Source organism: Nycticebus coucang, chromosome 3, assembly GCF_027406575.1.
Source record: "Nycticebus coucang isolate mNycCou1 chromosome 3, mNycCou1.pri, whole genome shotgun sequence".
Classification (NCBI taxonomy): Eukaryota; Metazoa; Chordata; class Mammalia; order Primates; family Lorisidae; genus Nycticebus; species Nycticebus coucang.
The window spans coordinates 3,975,756-3,991,425 of NC_069782.1; the positions used below are offsets into that span (position 1 = coordinate 3,975,756).

The window sequence follows — 15,670 nt, forward strand, 5'->3', positions numbered from 1 at the left end:
GAGGGACATGGGGGCAACACGGAGCTCATGTAAGGGCCTCCTTGGGAACTGCAACTCCAACTCACTAGCTGTGGGGCCTGGGCCAGCGCTTACATTTTTCTTATGTAAGTGGTGATGCCAGCCATGGTGGCCATCCCTCAAGAATGAACTGCAGGTGTCCCTGAAGGGGTTCTGAGCACAGGGAAGTGTCAGGTGACTCCAAAGCAAAGCTGTCAGCAAAGTCTCCAGATACTGTCCCTGGGCCCAGGGTGTCCTCAGGCTGGGGACATGGGCGCTGACCTTGATTCTGCAGGGTCATCCTTTCTCCAACCCCGGAAGTCTAAATTACCTCAGAAATCACACACTGTGTATGCACGTACTCACACACACATATGCTCGCCCGCCCCACACCCAGGGCACACTCACCCTGACCATATCAGAGGGCGCACGCAAAGCAAGCTCGAAAGTGCAGCGGCTCTGAAGCCCTTTTAGATGTGCAGGTTGTAATTACAGTCCGTTCTCAGCCAGGGAGGGTCCTACTCTGGCCCATAAACAACCTCCCTAAATGGCAGCCACTCCCGGCATCTGCCCGAAGGGGTGGGTATCACCAAGGAAACACTGAGCTCCACTGGTCCCTGGAGGCCCTGCGCCCACCCCCTTTTCCCCCCAGCAAATGGGGAGCAAGCAAGCCCGAGGTCCTGGGCAGCACCTTCGTGCAGTTGCCTGCACTTGGCGGATGAAGAGTCCGAGAGTGCTGCTCCAGTACCCCGTCCCTCCCTCAGTGCGGTGGCATTTGAACCTCACCTTTTGACCACATGACGTGAAGGGAGGTCTTTACTCATAAAGGGGTGGCCCAGGACCCAAGACCCCAAAGCCAGGAGTGGTGTGGCTATTTAAAAGGAGATGCTTTACTACAGTTCTTCTCCGGCTGAGACCCAGATCCAACTGCTGCTGACAGATGCCAGCTAATGTAGACACCAGCTGGTGTAGGCTAGAGAAAACTGGGCTTCATGCAGACCATAGGGGTGGGAAGCCCTGGAGCTGGGCAGCCCCCAGCCTAACCCTGGTCCTTGTACACCCCCAGCTGGCATTGCAACTTAGTTCCTCAGGCCTCAGTCTTCTTATCTGCTAAGTGGGTATAAACTCCACCTCAAGCCCAGGAGGTGGGTTAAATAAAGCAGCTGGATCTAGGAGTACTGTGGATAGCATCAGCCTCCTAAGGAGCATCCCAGGCCCCCAGGAGACCGTTCATCAAGGCCTGGTCCTACCTTCCTCTGGCTCTCCCCACGTCCCTTCTGTGCATCCTGAACGCTGCCAGCACCGATTCCTTGGTGTGGCTTCCCTGGCTCTCCATGCCGGCCCTGGGCAGCAATGCCTCTTTGTCTGACTCATTCCTATTCGGCCGACACCCACTGTCAACATTAGTGTTACTTCTTCAGAGAAGCCTCCCGCGACTGCTCCCCCATCATGTCTGCAACACAGGAGGGGCTGGCTTGCAGAAAGCAACTCAGTCAATTCTGGAGGTCATCACAACACTGCAGGCCCAAGGATCGGGGGCCACATGTGAAACTAGGCAGCAGCCAAGAACTCCCTTAGCCTGTGTGCTCTCTAGCTCCTCCTGGCTTTGGTGAGGTTTTAACAGAAATTCTGGCCAAGCAGACTTACAATAGACAGCTTTTTCCCTCCCTAGAAAAATAAGGAGCTAAGAAGTGGTCAGGAGTGTGCAGGGGAAGGCCCACGGCTCAGATGCCAGCTATAGCCAGCAGCCCAGGAAGCCTGGGTGGGCCCGGGCTGCCTTTCTGTCCCCTTCTGCGGGCTGGTGATATATGGCCTTTTCCTGGAGTATCCCCCATTACAGCCTGTACCCCTCAGAGCTAAGAATGAATCCAGAGCTGACCAGGAAGGTTTTGCAGTGGCCTGAGAATACCTCCGGCATTAATGGAGCACTTCTGCCCAGGTTGGAGATGCATTCTTCATTTTTCACTGACAGCTGGTGAGAGAGGAATGCAGGCAGGATTTGCAGAGACAACAGCCAGCCCCACTGCGGAGACTCCCTGATCCCCGCTAAGCACTGGGCCTCAGAGGCTGCATTAGAGGAGGACCTGGCCCTTTCAGGTTTTCAGCCCACTCTAGGCATTTTCTCCTCTTCTTCTGTTACTTCAGGAGGACCAAACGCGATGGCCGCTGGGGCCTGGCGGCTTGTCTGCTGGCTATTACTCTGGGCCACCCAAACTCTTGGCAAGTTTGCCCAGGTCAGCACCAGCCATCATGGGCTGTAGGCCCACTCTGACCCCCAGTGCCAAGTGGACTTGGGCAAGTCTCTTACCCTGACCGTCCCAGTCACACTCATTCACTAGAGGGGACAATTCCCACATGTCAGCTTCTGGTCATCACAGGAGCTCGTTAAGCGCTGTTCCTTCACAGGTAATGAGACTTAGCTCAGGCCTTGGCTCTTCTGGGAGGCTGCCCCAATCCTGGTGCTCGTGTCCACGCAGGGCATGGTCTGGGGCGGGCAGGTGTGCAGTGAGCACCTGTGAGCAGGCAGCACGAAGAGCCTGCTGGCTCTCGAGTGGCTACAGAGCCTCCCACACCCGGCAGGGAGCAGCAGATGGCAGTCTGAGTGGCTCTGGAAGCCTTCTCCCTCTCTGCCAACATAAAGTTTCTATCTGACATGCTGCTGACATGAGTACCATGCTGCTAAAACAAGTTTGAGAACACCCAGGCTCTGCAGTTGTCCAGCTGCACAGTCTGACATGGTCATTTAACTTTGTCCTTTGTCTGTAGGAGACAGTCATGGCCGGTGCTAGTGGTATCTGTTAGCACCAAAGAGGAATGCAGGAAAAGTGCTTGGTGATGCCAAGGGGCCAGTGGGGTAAGGAGTCAGGACCCCACCTCCCCAAGGCTGCTTCACACCTGGGCTCGAGCCCAGCGGCAGGATGATCCCTGCCGTGTGCGCAGGCCCAGAGCTGTGGCGGTGGCTGCCGCCCAAGGCCAGGAAGCCCCCAGGGTGGACAGAAGAGATGTGGGAAGGAAGCAGGTGGTAAGGAAGCCCAGGGGAGAGACCTCAGGCAGAGCAACTAGGTCAGTGGCCAGTGGGAAAGAGATAAGGGCACAGGTAGAAGCCCAGACTGGCAGCACTTTGCCCCGGTTCTCAGTGCTCCACTGAGAGGTGACACTGGCACCAGGTATACTTTGGGGACCCAGCCAGATGGGACGTCCTGTAAACACGCTGAGGCATGGCAGGGGCTGGGCCTGCCTGCAGAAGGGGCTTCAGGCAGGATGAGCTCTGAGGGCCAGGCCAGGCCCTTCCCCTATGCAGCCCCAGCCTGGAATTCCACAGACCAGGGCACCCGTGACTAAGCATGCTGAGGGGAAGCCACTTGGTCCTTGCAGCCATATCCACATTCCGTTCCCAGGAAGCCCACTGCTGGGAACAGCATCTGTGGTAACCTCTCACTCCCCTGGGCCTCTGTTCCATTACCCACTGTGCCCTAAATCACTGTGAGAAGCCTCCTGGCCTCCCTGGGCCTCAGTTTCCTCTTCTCCAGAAAAAGGGGTTGGAAGATACGGTCTCTAGGAGTCTCCAGGCTCTGGGATTTTCTGCCCCAGTGGATGGGAAGCTGAGAGACAGAAACTCCCACGTGGTTCTTTCTGGAGTACAGATGAGGCCAGAGAAAGGTGCAGGTGGGCGCTGGTTCTAGGGCTGACGATTGTCTGACTTTCTGGCTCAGGTCACCCAGAAAGGATTTAGCTGAGAACTGAAGATGAAAAACTGCATGGAAGCTGCCCCAGCAAGCGTCCCTGCAAGCAGGAGGCTTGTCCCCATCTATCCCTGCACGCCTGTTTCCGCACCTTCCATGATCTGTTCTTGGGGTGGCCTTGCTTCTCTGCTGGGATGCAAAGCCCCAAGGGCAAGGGCCACATTCTATGTACCTATCTCTGTCTCTGCAAGGCCAGCTTGGATAGTCCAGTACAGATAGGGGCTCCAGAAGCCTTCAGACACTGAAAGAATGAAGAGTGAATTGGAAGTTTCTATGATTCTAGACTCCTATGGTTTCAAGAGCTGGGAATCACTCAGGGCCAGGCCATGTCACAACCACACCTGCAGATAAGCGTCAACCACAGGGCTTCCGTGGTCCAGAATCAGGGTGCTCAGTGCCCACCCACCCAGTGGGGCAGGACAAAGCCTTGCCCTACCCCCTCCTGTCCACTGACAAGTGCCTGTAAGGGTCTCTTCATCTAAACTCGCATTTACAACGGGGTAAAATGGGGCCCAGCGTGGGCAGCAACTCAGGACAAGTAGCCGTTTTATGGCTGCTGACAATGGAACTGCCTCCCTTCCCTTGGGTCCATTGTAATTAACTAATTATTCCTGCTGCCAACTAGGGAGAAGGCGGCTGTGGGGGAGCCCTTGAGTGACTCAGTCATGTTTACAACATGCAAACCCATTTAAGAGCTTGTAAAGTTGCTATAAATGGCTCTTTGGCAAGGGCAGAATAACGATTCCCTTCCTCCAGGGGCCAGTTCACAACCGCCGGGTTTGGGCGGAGGGATGAGGTTCTGAGGTCCAACAGCGCCACCTGGAGACCAGGTTGCAAAGCATGCTGCCCGAAGCACATGGTGGGGACCCTGGACACTGGCTGATTCAGGCAGGGCCTGAGAGACTGTGAAGCCAGCTTCCCCCAATTCACAGTGGGGAAACTGAGGCCCAGGTGATGGCAGGGACTGCCCTTCCATCGTTCAACTGCTTTGGAAATGTCTGGAGTATACATTTAAATACAAAATGGCAGATGTAACCATTCTCATCTCCATGAATCCTTTAAGATGTGACGCACGGGCATTTCTGGGAGAGGTTCTATAAATGATGGGAACAGGCTTGCAAAATGCAGTGTGTCTGAATGTCCCCTCAGACGTGCAGGAGGTCATTAAAGCAAGTCCCAGCCAGGGCCCATTCTGCCAGCCTACGCAGCTACATACTCCCGCCAGCCTGCTACAAGCAGCATCCCAAGCCCACTCTGCCTGGTCAGCCCTTCCCCTTCCTCTTCGCCAAGTCCTCCACTCAGGCACTAATGCCATGAATCACCTTTCGCCAACCCTCTGCCCAGACCACCTTCATTTTCCCAAGACAACGAATCTCCAGGGAGGTTGAGCAGCCAGAGCCACATCCAGAGCTGCTGTGAGCAATGGCTGGACCTCATGGAGGGGACGGTAACTTCCTCAAGGCCACACAAAAGTCAAGTCAGTTGAGAGCACAGGTCCCCTACTGTGCTGTCCCTTCCACTGCTCCATGAGAATGAAGATCCTATCAGCTCCTACTGACCATGGAACTGTGCTGAGCAGCGCTCTGCATATGTAATTGAAGTTCAAAGTTGTGAGCCAGAGAAATCTCTTTAACTCATCCATTTTATAGATGGGAAGACTGAGGTCCAGAGGGGCCGCCTGGGGGTCGGATCCCAGGCTGCTTCTCTGGCTGACAATGACAGGGGCATGTGGGGTTCGGCGCTGGGCCATGAAGGACAGGTGGACCTGGATTTTGGAAGGAGACTCAGATGGGAGCTGTGCTGGTCCAGAATGAGTGAGGGAGGGCCTGGACAGGCCTGGTGTCTCCAGCCACTTACCCACGGTCATGCCGTCCATGTGGCGCTTGATGATGTCGAAGGAATCCCGCAGGTTCCCTTCTGTTATGTCGAAGATGATGTTGGCCTGGTTGGCAGGATGTGGAGGTGTGATGGCCCGGAGAAAGATGATCTCTGCAGCAAGAAGTCACCGCATGGGAAAGGGCTCAGTTCCAGGCCCTGGCCCACCCCAGGAACACACCCTTGGGAAATGAGGAGGGCTGCTGAGCTGCCTGCATCATACACAGCTTATCCCTGTGTGATCAATGGGGAAACAGATCTGGAGAGATTTGGGATCTTCCCTGAGGTCGTGGAGCTCATCAGTGGCAGTGGCAGCACTGAGGAGTGATTAATAGTCATGAATAGTCATGAGGCTGGGCAAGGAGAAGGGACAAAGGAAGAGAGGACAGAGAGGCCACCAGAGCACTGAGGGCCAGAAAGTCTACCCCTCAGGGTGGGCTGGGCAGTCCAGAAGCTGTGTCAACCTCCCAGAGCCCCTGACAGTGAAGCTGGGCAAACTACCCTGGCCCGGGAGCCCTGGGGCTCACCCTATCCCCAGGCTCTGAGCAATCCTGGGGGATCTGTCTCTCTAGGCCTCAGTATCCTCACCTGTAAGGTGAACGAGGAGGCCAGCTGGTACCCACTACAGGTCCTCTGGCCACTAAAGGTCAGGGTCTGAACTTCCTGGGCCCAAGATGCTAGCAGGTGTCTCTAGCCACACCCAGCTCCCTGCCGAGCCAACTCAAAGCTTAACCCTGGCCAGAGAGGCCACAAGACCAGCCCTTAGGGGTTTGGGAAAATTTGTGTGTGGTTTGGTGAAACCCCATCATTTTGCACAAGGCAAAGACCAGTTTGTGATTTTCTCCAAGTCTGTGCCACCCTGTGAAAATTCTGGGTCTTCCCTTCTCCAGAGGAGAGAGCAGGCAGGCAGGGCAGTGCGGGCAGGGCGGTGAGGCCAGGGGCTGCTTCTTTGGGCAACTGCGTTGTGGGGGGATTTCTGCTGTCCTCCCCTCCCACTATGATACAGTCACAGTTATCCTGCATGACTGTGTCATAGCATAAACACAGGGTGTTGTCATGGCAGGTTCAGTTGTCTTCCCCCAAAGGGTCAGAGGACTCTTTTTCTAACCGTGTCCCCAGGGCCTGAGCCTGAGCCTGACACAGAGGGGGAATGAACTGGTAATAGCGAGCTCCTCTGAAGGCCGGGGATGGGTGTCTGAGGAGCACAGCAGCCTGGCACACAGGCGACATAGCCTGGAAGTGCAGTGTAAGGGACAGTGCTCTGTCCAAGCCTTGCTCCTGGGAAATGGTGCAGTGACCATAGGTTTACACAGCAGGTCTACACGGCAAGCCAGGAGCTCCCTGGAGAGCCAGGCCCGGGAGTGGGAACAGTGACTGGGTCACCCCTGGGCTCCCTGCTTCCAGTCTAGCCCCTCCAGTTCATCTGCCCCTGGGTCACCAGGATAATGTTTCTCTACATGCAAATCTCATCAGTTGCAACCCTCCAGGCTCCCCAAAGCCTTGGGGTGGAAGCTTCAACTCCAAGGTCAGGCTCTTGCTCAACCTCCCAGAAAACTTACTCCTCCAGCCAGAAAATGTGGCTCTGCTCCTCAAAGGTGCACACTGTCCCCTAACCTGCAGACCTTCCCAGGTGGATCCTGTTCCCCTCAGCACCCTCCTCTCCCCTTTTCCTTCTCTCTCTGTCACCTCCTATTCACCACTCAGGCGCCAGTGTGGAAGTCACTTCATATAGGAGCCCCTCCCCGACTCGCCTCGCCTGGCAGATAATGAGCACCGAGAGGAGACTCCTGGGACGGGGCTGCCGTGGTGTGGTCTGGGTGCACGGGGAGATTCAGAGTTTGGGAAAGCTCTGCATGTCCAACCCCAACCACACCCTCCAAGGAACGGCTCTTGCAGCCCAAGCTCCCAGCTCAAGCAGAAGGAGGCCCCTGGGGACTCTGGGACTCCACACGGATCTACTCACCTTCAGGGCGGGTGAACTCGCGGAAGGTTGGCAGCGAGACCACGGTGTGGGAGATGGTGTGCACAGGGTGGAACACACAAGTGACGTCATTGGGGCGGCAGGACTTGATACAACGGACCGTGTCTGTCTTCTCTTGCTGGAGCCTGAGGGGAACCACAGCACACAAGGCTGATGGCAAAGTTGAGGACACAGCTCCCACAGGAACTGAGATCCAGGGAGGAGCAGCAGGTGGCCAGGCTGGGGGACACCTGTCCCAGAGGCCAGAGGACTGCAATGGCCTTCACAGCCTGGCTGGTCTGCAGGGATGCCTCATGGCCCTTTCAGCACCTAGACCAGACCCACATACCAGAGACTGGTTTCCTTTTTTTTTTTTTTTTTGTGATTTTTTTGGCTGGGGCTGGGTTTGAACCCACCAACTCCGGCATATGGGACCGGCACCCTACTCCTTGAGCCACAGGCGCCACCCAGAGACTGGTTTCCATCTGCCCTGGCTGTCGATAAGCTCAGCTTTGAGCTGGCCAGCTATACCGGCCAGGAGCCAGCACCTACAACTGCCAAACACACTCACTGATTCTCTCACCCAAAAATATGATCTGAACGCCTGCAGGGCACCAGGTGCTGGGGACACCAAAGCGAGCAGGGGAGACCTGGTCCTGGCTTCTCAGAGTGCACAGTCGGGCAGGTAGCAGGGTAAATAATGAGGGGTACATGTGTAGTGCAGAGCCCAGTGCCCAGCACAAGGAGGTCCAACCCGCATCATCATGTGACGGGGAGGCAGGAGGAGAGGCTAAAGTTTGTCAGAAGTCCGCGTTCCAGGCTCTGTGCCAGACAGAACTCTTAAAACCTCCTTATCATAAAATAAACCACACATACAAAAGCCTCACAAAAGCGAAGGTATAGTTTAAAGAGTTATCATAAGGCAAACGCCTTTATAACTGGCACCCAGTCAAGAAGGAGAACATGGCCAGCCACCTGAGGCCCCAAACGCGAGCCATACCAGGCCACCCTCCGGCAGCCCAAAGTAAGCCCCAGCCTTCCCCTGTTGGGTTTCTTTGTAGTTTTATCACATAAGTGTGCATCTCTAGACACAATCATGTATACCTGTCCATGAACAAGTTTTTGTTCTGCCTTAAGGCCTTTGTAATCTACAAGTTTCTTCCCTGTCCTTTTATTTATCATACAATTTCCCTGTTTGAAAAAACCCAAGGCCAGTGAACCGTAGTTCCCTCCCGTCTGGACTGGGCCCACTATATCCTCACGGCACCACTCAGGATGTTCCTCGTCCCCTGGACTCCCTGCACCAGGGGAGACTCGTAAGGGGCAGCATCTCTCTGTAGAAGATTCAGATCCAGAGGCCCCCACAGGTGGGCCCAGTCCCTCTGGCAGGATGACTGGTGGTGGAGTGACTTCCGTCAGGGGCACCGCGATTGCCTGATGTTCTATGCTGCCAACAGCTGTACCGATGCTCAGGGCTGAGGCTCACTGAGTCATTGGGGATGGCAAATTGCTGATAGTCTGGGTCTATTGCTTCGTGTTCATTTATCAGTTGGAATCTTCTGCAGAGGGATGCTTCCTTTATGTGCTACTGCCATTAACGTCTGCTTACCAGGAAATAGAGTTCACAGAGGAAAAGCTAGACCAGTACTTGATTCTTTCCAATTCTGAGGAGAATGAACTGGTTGTCATTCTCCCAAGGATCTTTTGGAAAAAAAAAAAAAACATTATGAACTGTGAGTTAACCAATTTGATAAGGTTTGATCCTTTGCAATTATTGTCCTTTGTTGAAATTCAAATGTTGGCATCTTTGGCCAGAGGGAAAAGGAAGTTGGCTATGGGTCCTTTTATTAACCTGGCCCAAGTCATCTTTCATAACTTTATTATTGTCTGATTTTGACAAAATGGTCCAGCTTCATCTCATGTCTTTACTACCTGAGACCTGGAATCAGCCATTTCTCCAAAAAGTCTGAATTTGTTGATTGGTTGTTGTGGTTTTTGTTTTCACTGGGAAATGGCATTTCAAGACCACAATTTAGACTCTAGGGACCTTCGGTGCCTGTGGGTTAGTCATTGCTTCCAGGCCTCTTCAGAGGACATTCAAAAAACAATATACACCATGAGTTTACACTGGTACTTCTAATTCAAAACAAGAACCACGTCGTTTTTGTTTTGTTTTGTTTTTTGTTTGAGACAGAGTCTTACTTTGTCACCCTTAGTAGAGTGCTATGGCATCCTAGCTCACAACGACCTCAAACTCTCGGGCTCAAGCCATCCTCTTGCCTCAGCTTCCTGAGCAGCTGGAACTATAGGTGCCCACCACAACGCCTGCCTATTTTTAGAGGTGGGGTCTCACTCTTGCTCAGGGTGGCCTCAAACCTGTAAGCTCAGGCGACCCCCCCCACCTCGGCCTCCCAGTGTAGGTGTGAGCCACCCTACTCAGCAGATTATCTGTCACTTTTCCTTTGAGTCTTTCTTTATTGTTATTTCCTTTTCTGTTTTCTTTTTTGTTGTTCTTTTCAACTGCTATTTCTCTTAAGAAAGTGTTTATTCACTTTTTTATTTTTTTGGCCGGGGCTAGGTTTGAACCCGCCACCTCCGGCATATGGGACTGGCACCCTACTCTTTGAGCCACAGGCGCCGCCCCCGTGTTTATTCCCTTTCGTGTTCCTTCTAGTTTAGTCTTTATTTCTGAACTTTTAAAAATGTTCATTGTTTCTCACCCCATTGTTCAGTTTCTTCTAATTCTGACTTCTCTTTTCTTCCATATTGGATCACTTTCTTAACACTTTTGGTTGGTTTGAGACAGAATGTTGGAGGTAGTCTGTGAGCAGGCCTTCCTCGAGGGCCTTCTTACCCAGAGGGATACCATTCTGTCTCTTTTATTATTTACTTATTTATTTTGAGACAGATTCTCACTATGTCACCCTCAGTAGAGTGCTGTGTCATCATAGCTCACAGCAACTTCAAACTCTTGGGCTTAAATGAGTCTCCTGCCTCAGCCTCCCAAGTAGCTGGGACTATAGGCACTTGCCACAATGCCCAGCTATTTCTTTTGTTGCAGTTGTTATTTTAGCTGGCCCAGGCTAGATTCTAACCCACCCACCTCAGTGTATGTGGCCAGTGCCCTACCCACTGAGCTATGGGCACGGCCATCATTCTGTCTCTTTATTCTCTTTTTTTCTTATAATAACTTTGCATATTAGTTTGCTAGGGCTAATGAAACCACACACCACAGACTGGTGGCTTAACCTAAGAAGACGTATTGTCCCACAGCTCTGGGGCTGGAAGTCCAAGCTCAAGGTGTTGGCAGATCTGTTATCTTGGGGCCTCTCTTTTTGGTTTGCAGAAATCTGCCTTCTTGCTGTGTCCTCATGTGTCTACCTGAGAGTGTCCTCATGTCCTCTTCCTATAAGGACTGTAATTGTATAAGATTAGGGCCCTACTCCTATGATCTCATTTTTACCTTGATTACCTCTTTAAAGGTCCTATCTCTAAATACAGTCACCCAGAGAGGTATTGAGGGTTAGAACTTCAATACAGAAATTTTGGGTGTTATGGGCCGAACGGTGTCCTTCAAAAAAAGATATGTCAAAGTTCTAGCCCCCAGGACCTCAGAATATGACCTTATTTGTCATATTGTAGGGAGCTTGAAGATAGATACACTTAGTTAAGATGGGTTCCCACAGGAGCAAGGTGGGTCCCTGAGCCCATACAACTTGTGTCCTTGTAAGGAGGCAGCTATGTGAGGATAAGGACTCACAGGAGAGGCCGCATGATGACAAAGGTGCAGGCTGAAGTGATGTAGCTGCAAGCCAAGGACACCCCATATGCCAACAAGCCACCAGGAGAACTGGGTAGGAAAAGGTGTGGAGAGAGATAGCCCCTGGGTTTCAGAGCAAGCCCAGCCCTGCTGATCTTGGACTGCCAGCCTCCAAAACCATGAGATGATACATTTCTGTTGGTAAGCTGCCCGGTGTCTGGTATTTTGTTACAGAAACTAATAAATGGAATTTGACCTTGATGATTTTTGGTTGATCATCTTCATGGGAAATCAGTTTTCCCAAAATGTTTCACGGTGGTTTTCCCAACTTCCAGATCTCTCCCCTTGGTCTCTTTTAGCAGCTCACATTCTGCTATTCCTCCGTGTCTACCCGACCGCCTCTTCTCTATTTTCTCTTTCCCACTCAGTTTTCTATTTCATTTCCACAAGTTTCTCCCTGGCCTGAGGCCCTGACCTCAAAGGAAGCCATGTTGGCTCCGTTTCAAAAGTTTGCAAGGCCAGGCTGCTCTGGCCCTTTGGTCTCTGCACACACTAGCCATTGGCAAAATGCCCACCACCTGTGGAACTTTGGGCAAGTTCCTCGACCTCTCTGTGCCTCCCCACACTCGCTGGGCTGGCTCTCAGTAGACACCGCTGTGTTACTGTTATAGTTGCTATTACTGGCATCACTAACCTGATTACCACTGTTAGTATTTTTCTCCCTGTTACTAGCATCACTATCCTGATTACCACTGTTATTATTTTTTCTCCCTGGAAACTTGATTTACTACAGTGACATAGCAAGAAAAGCCCAAGTTTAGGAATCAGAAATGATGTCAGCTCGACATATCAGTAACCTTGGGTATGTCCAAACTCTCTGCATCTTCGTTCCCCAGTTAAATCAACAACCTCGTGATTACTCAGTGACCTTCCAATAAATAAACCAGCATTTATAATTATCAACTACTTACTATACCAGACACTGCCTCAAGGGTTATTTTGTATAATCTCAATCATCCATGAGGTGGGCCTCGAGGCTCTGAAAGGCAGATGACTTATCCAAGGCCTCAGGACTGATCATGACAAGGAGGAGATTTGAACGGTTGTTCCTGTTTTGATTTGGGGGGCACCACTGGATCCGTCAGCAGGATGGTCCAGAGCACAGCTACAGAGACCAAAGGAGCTACAGAGAGAAGGTGAGCTCTCAGGCCATTCAGATGTCACCTACCCATGCACTCTAGGCACACACAGAAACCTCAGAGGGATCCCAAAATAGAACAGGCCACTTTGGGTGGTCAGGAGCTCCACAACAAGGGAGAGCCCAGGCCCAGCTGGATAGTCACTGGGTGGGATTCTGCTCAACTGCAGAAGGTAACTGGGGGGATTTATAGCCCCTGAGAGGTTTGTCTCCACCTCTTAGCACTTCTAAGGACACAGAGGCAAAATTGCTCCTCCTGGCTGGAATAATCCAGACCACAATGAATGAATGATTGAACACAACAACTGAATCCTCACTGTGCCCTGCTAGCTTCACAGAGGAGATATTTGACCTAAATTTTGAAAATGCTATCCATCCATCCATCTACCCATCCATCCATCCATCTATCCATACATCTGTCCATCCACCCATCCATCCATCCATCCGTTCATCTGTTGATCCATCCATCCATATGTTTATTCAGATGTTTGCTGAGCTCCTTCTTTAGGCCAAATATTCCGAAGGTGCAGAAAAAGCAGAAATCAACCAGACCCAAAGAACCCCCCAGTCCAGTGAGGACAACAAACAAGTAACAGCCACCAGACAATGGGGTGGATGCTCTGACAGCAGATGCCTAGGAGCCAGGGGAGCTCAGGCCAAGGAAGGCTTCACTGAGGAGATGACTTCTGAGCCAAGGTCTACAAGGAGAATGGCAGTTTGCGGAAGGACAGCTTGGCACGTGCTGAAAGCACATTCCGGGAAGGGCACCCCACCCTTCTCAGGGTCAGAACACAAGTACGGGGTGGAGGCCAGACCAGGCAGGGCCACAAATGCCATTCTAAGGCATTCTAATCTGCTAATGAAAGAGAAGCAGAGGTGCTTCTAAGGAGGATTAGATTAGTCATGGTCAGACTGGCCCTTCAGAGAGGTGCCCTGGCTGCACCTTGGAGAATGCACTGGAAGATGGAGAACGGAAGCTGATGTAGACTAGAGAGAGGTCTGGGAGACAGGGTGGAGGCCTGGAGATGCAGGCTAAATGGGCTCCTACTCCCGAGGCCTGGTAACGGCTGCCTCTGCACAAGGCGTGGCATTAAGTATGTGTCTGTCTTCCCCACTGGCAGCAAGGTGAGGCACCCCCACCCCCACTTACATGGAATTGTTGGAGGACCTTAGGACCCTGCAGTATTCTTTACTCGATTCTGTTGTGGCGTTCTGCCTTCCACCCTCAGGTTTCTGTTTGGAAACAGTGTCAGAAGTCACAGCCACAGAAACCCTTGAGACATACGCCAGGGTTGGCAGAGAGTCATCTGTTCCCTCAATAGATGTGGACAGAGCACCTATTGCTTGTCAGGCTCCTCTCCAGGAGCTGAGGACGTCACACTGAATGGGTGACCTGGTCCCTGCCTTCACAGAGCCTCCAGAAGGTGGGAAGGCAAATGTGAAACACAGGGATGATAACCGCGGCGTGTTCTAAGCATCCTGAAGGAAGTGTTTCAGGAAAAAACTGACAGGAAAAGCATCGGCTGAAGGCTCAGGGAGGGATTCTCTGAGGAAGGCACATTTAAGTAGAAGGTTAAGCAACATTCAGGCCAAGGGCACAAAGCACATGCAAAGGGCCTGAGGCAGCGAGGAGCTCCACTCTGAGGCTCGAGGGAAGGAGCAAGGGGAGGAGTGGAAGTCAGGCTGGAGATTGTGCAGCAAGAACTAAACTGTGCACAGCCTCAAAAGGCACGATGAGGATTTGAAAAGCTCAACGTAAGTGCAAAGGAAGCCAGGATGGGTTTATGCAGAGGCTAAAAGATCATTCCAGCTGAGCAAAGGATGAGCAGCAGGGTGAGTTGGAAGGATGCTGGGAGACCAGTAGAGGCAGAGAAACCAAGGCAGAGGAGAGGGAGAGAGGCAAGTGGGTAAGGCCCATGGTAGAAGTGCTGATAGCTATGTGACGTTGTCATTTGCCCTCTGAGTCCCCATGGGGTTGACACCCCTGCCTGGCAAGACCGGCAGGAACGCCTGCAGAGACTCCCGTGAGCACGACATTTACAGTGCGGGCCTTCACCTCCTGCACAGGGCTGGGTCCTAGATGTGGCAACGAACCTCGTTTAGGCAAGAGCTGAGTCCAGGATGGTACAACTGTGTTCAGAGTTTGTCCACCACAGGTTTGGGCTTCTTATCAAGATAAGCAGAATGGGAGGATTGGATCTCAGGGTGGAGCTGTTAACTCAGTTAAATGCTCAGCTCTAAGTGACTCAGCAAGGAACCAACAGGGGCCAGAAGACCTGGTTCCCAGCGTGGCATGGCCACAACAGGCCATGTAACCTTGCTGGGGTCCTTCCCCTCTCTCTGAGCCTCAGTTTCCATATTTGTGAAATGGGGGTAGACTGAGCTCAGTAATCTCCGGGCACCCTCTTGACTGTCACCTTTATCTTTTGGGTTCAACACAAAAGAAGAGGAAACAACTAGCTGAAGTGACGGACAAGCCTGGCCTCCCTAGCAGTGTGTCCAGGGAGCTACTGGCCAGGAGCCTTGGCGAGCGCCCTCTGATAGAAATACTCCCCAGTCACCCCTCGGGACACCCAGGGGTGGCAAGTGGTCGGCTTCACCCCGATGAGCAGTAGACTCCCCACCACGCCAAATGAAGGCACAGCACTCGCACGCTGCGTGGGCTGGCTTGCTAAGACTTTATTACCATCCCAAGGGGAAGGCCAGGAAAGCAAGGAGGGAGCCCCTGCGGCCCGAAGCGCGTGCTCAGAGCTCTGCGGACACAAAGATGAAAAGCTTGGCCACAAAGGAGCTGACGGTGCCGTGGCGGTAAAGATCCATCTTGACGGTCAGGAGCAAGTCCCTGGGCTCAGGGACAGGCTTGGTGAGGGCCACCACCCCACTGTGGTGGCTCACCTTCCGGGTGGTGAAAAAGCCCTCCTCATTGCCGCCGGTGATGGCCAGCTGCATGCTATCCCCGGGGACGGCACTGGAGGGGCCCATGCGGAAAACCACCGCGGGCACTTGGATGTTGGTGGGGAAAGAGAGGTGGTAGTAGGTTATTCTCAGAGGCAGCTTGGAGCACTCCCGATTCTCATGGCAAGGCAAGCGCTCACAGCGGCTGCAAGAAAAGTGGACAGAGAGACAAGAAGAGGGTT

At 52.7% G+C, this 15,670-nt stretch overlaps 1 protein-coding gene across 2 annotated transcripts in view; it reads right to left on the reverse strand.

Moving 5' to 3' along the window:
• The window catches only part of FBLN1 (fibulin 1), a 73,549-nt gene that overhangs the window by 15,434 nt on the left and 42,445 nt on the right, over positions 1-15,670 (reverse strand). The window contains exons 15-16 of one of the 2 annotated variants that reach the window (XM_053582562.1): positions 7,579-7,721; positions 5,598-5,729 (exon numbers count right to left, since the gene is read on the reverse strand). In XM_053582562.1, the coding sequence (XP_053438537.1) occupies positions 5,598-5,729; positions 7,579-7,721 (275 nt within the window). Of the gene's footprint in view, positions 1-5,597; positions 5,730-7,578; positions 7,722-15,187; positions 15,634-15,670 lie in introns of those variants that run through there. The other variant, XM_053582563.1, reaches the window with a different exon arrangement.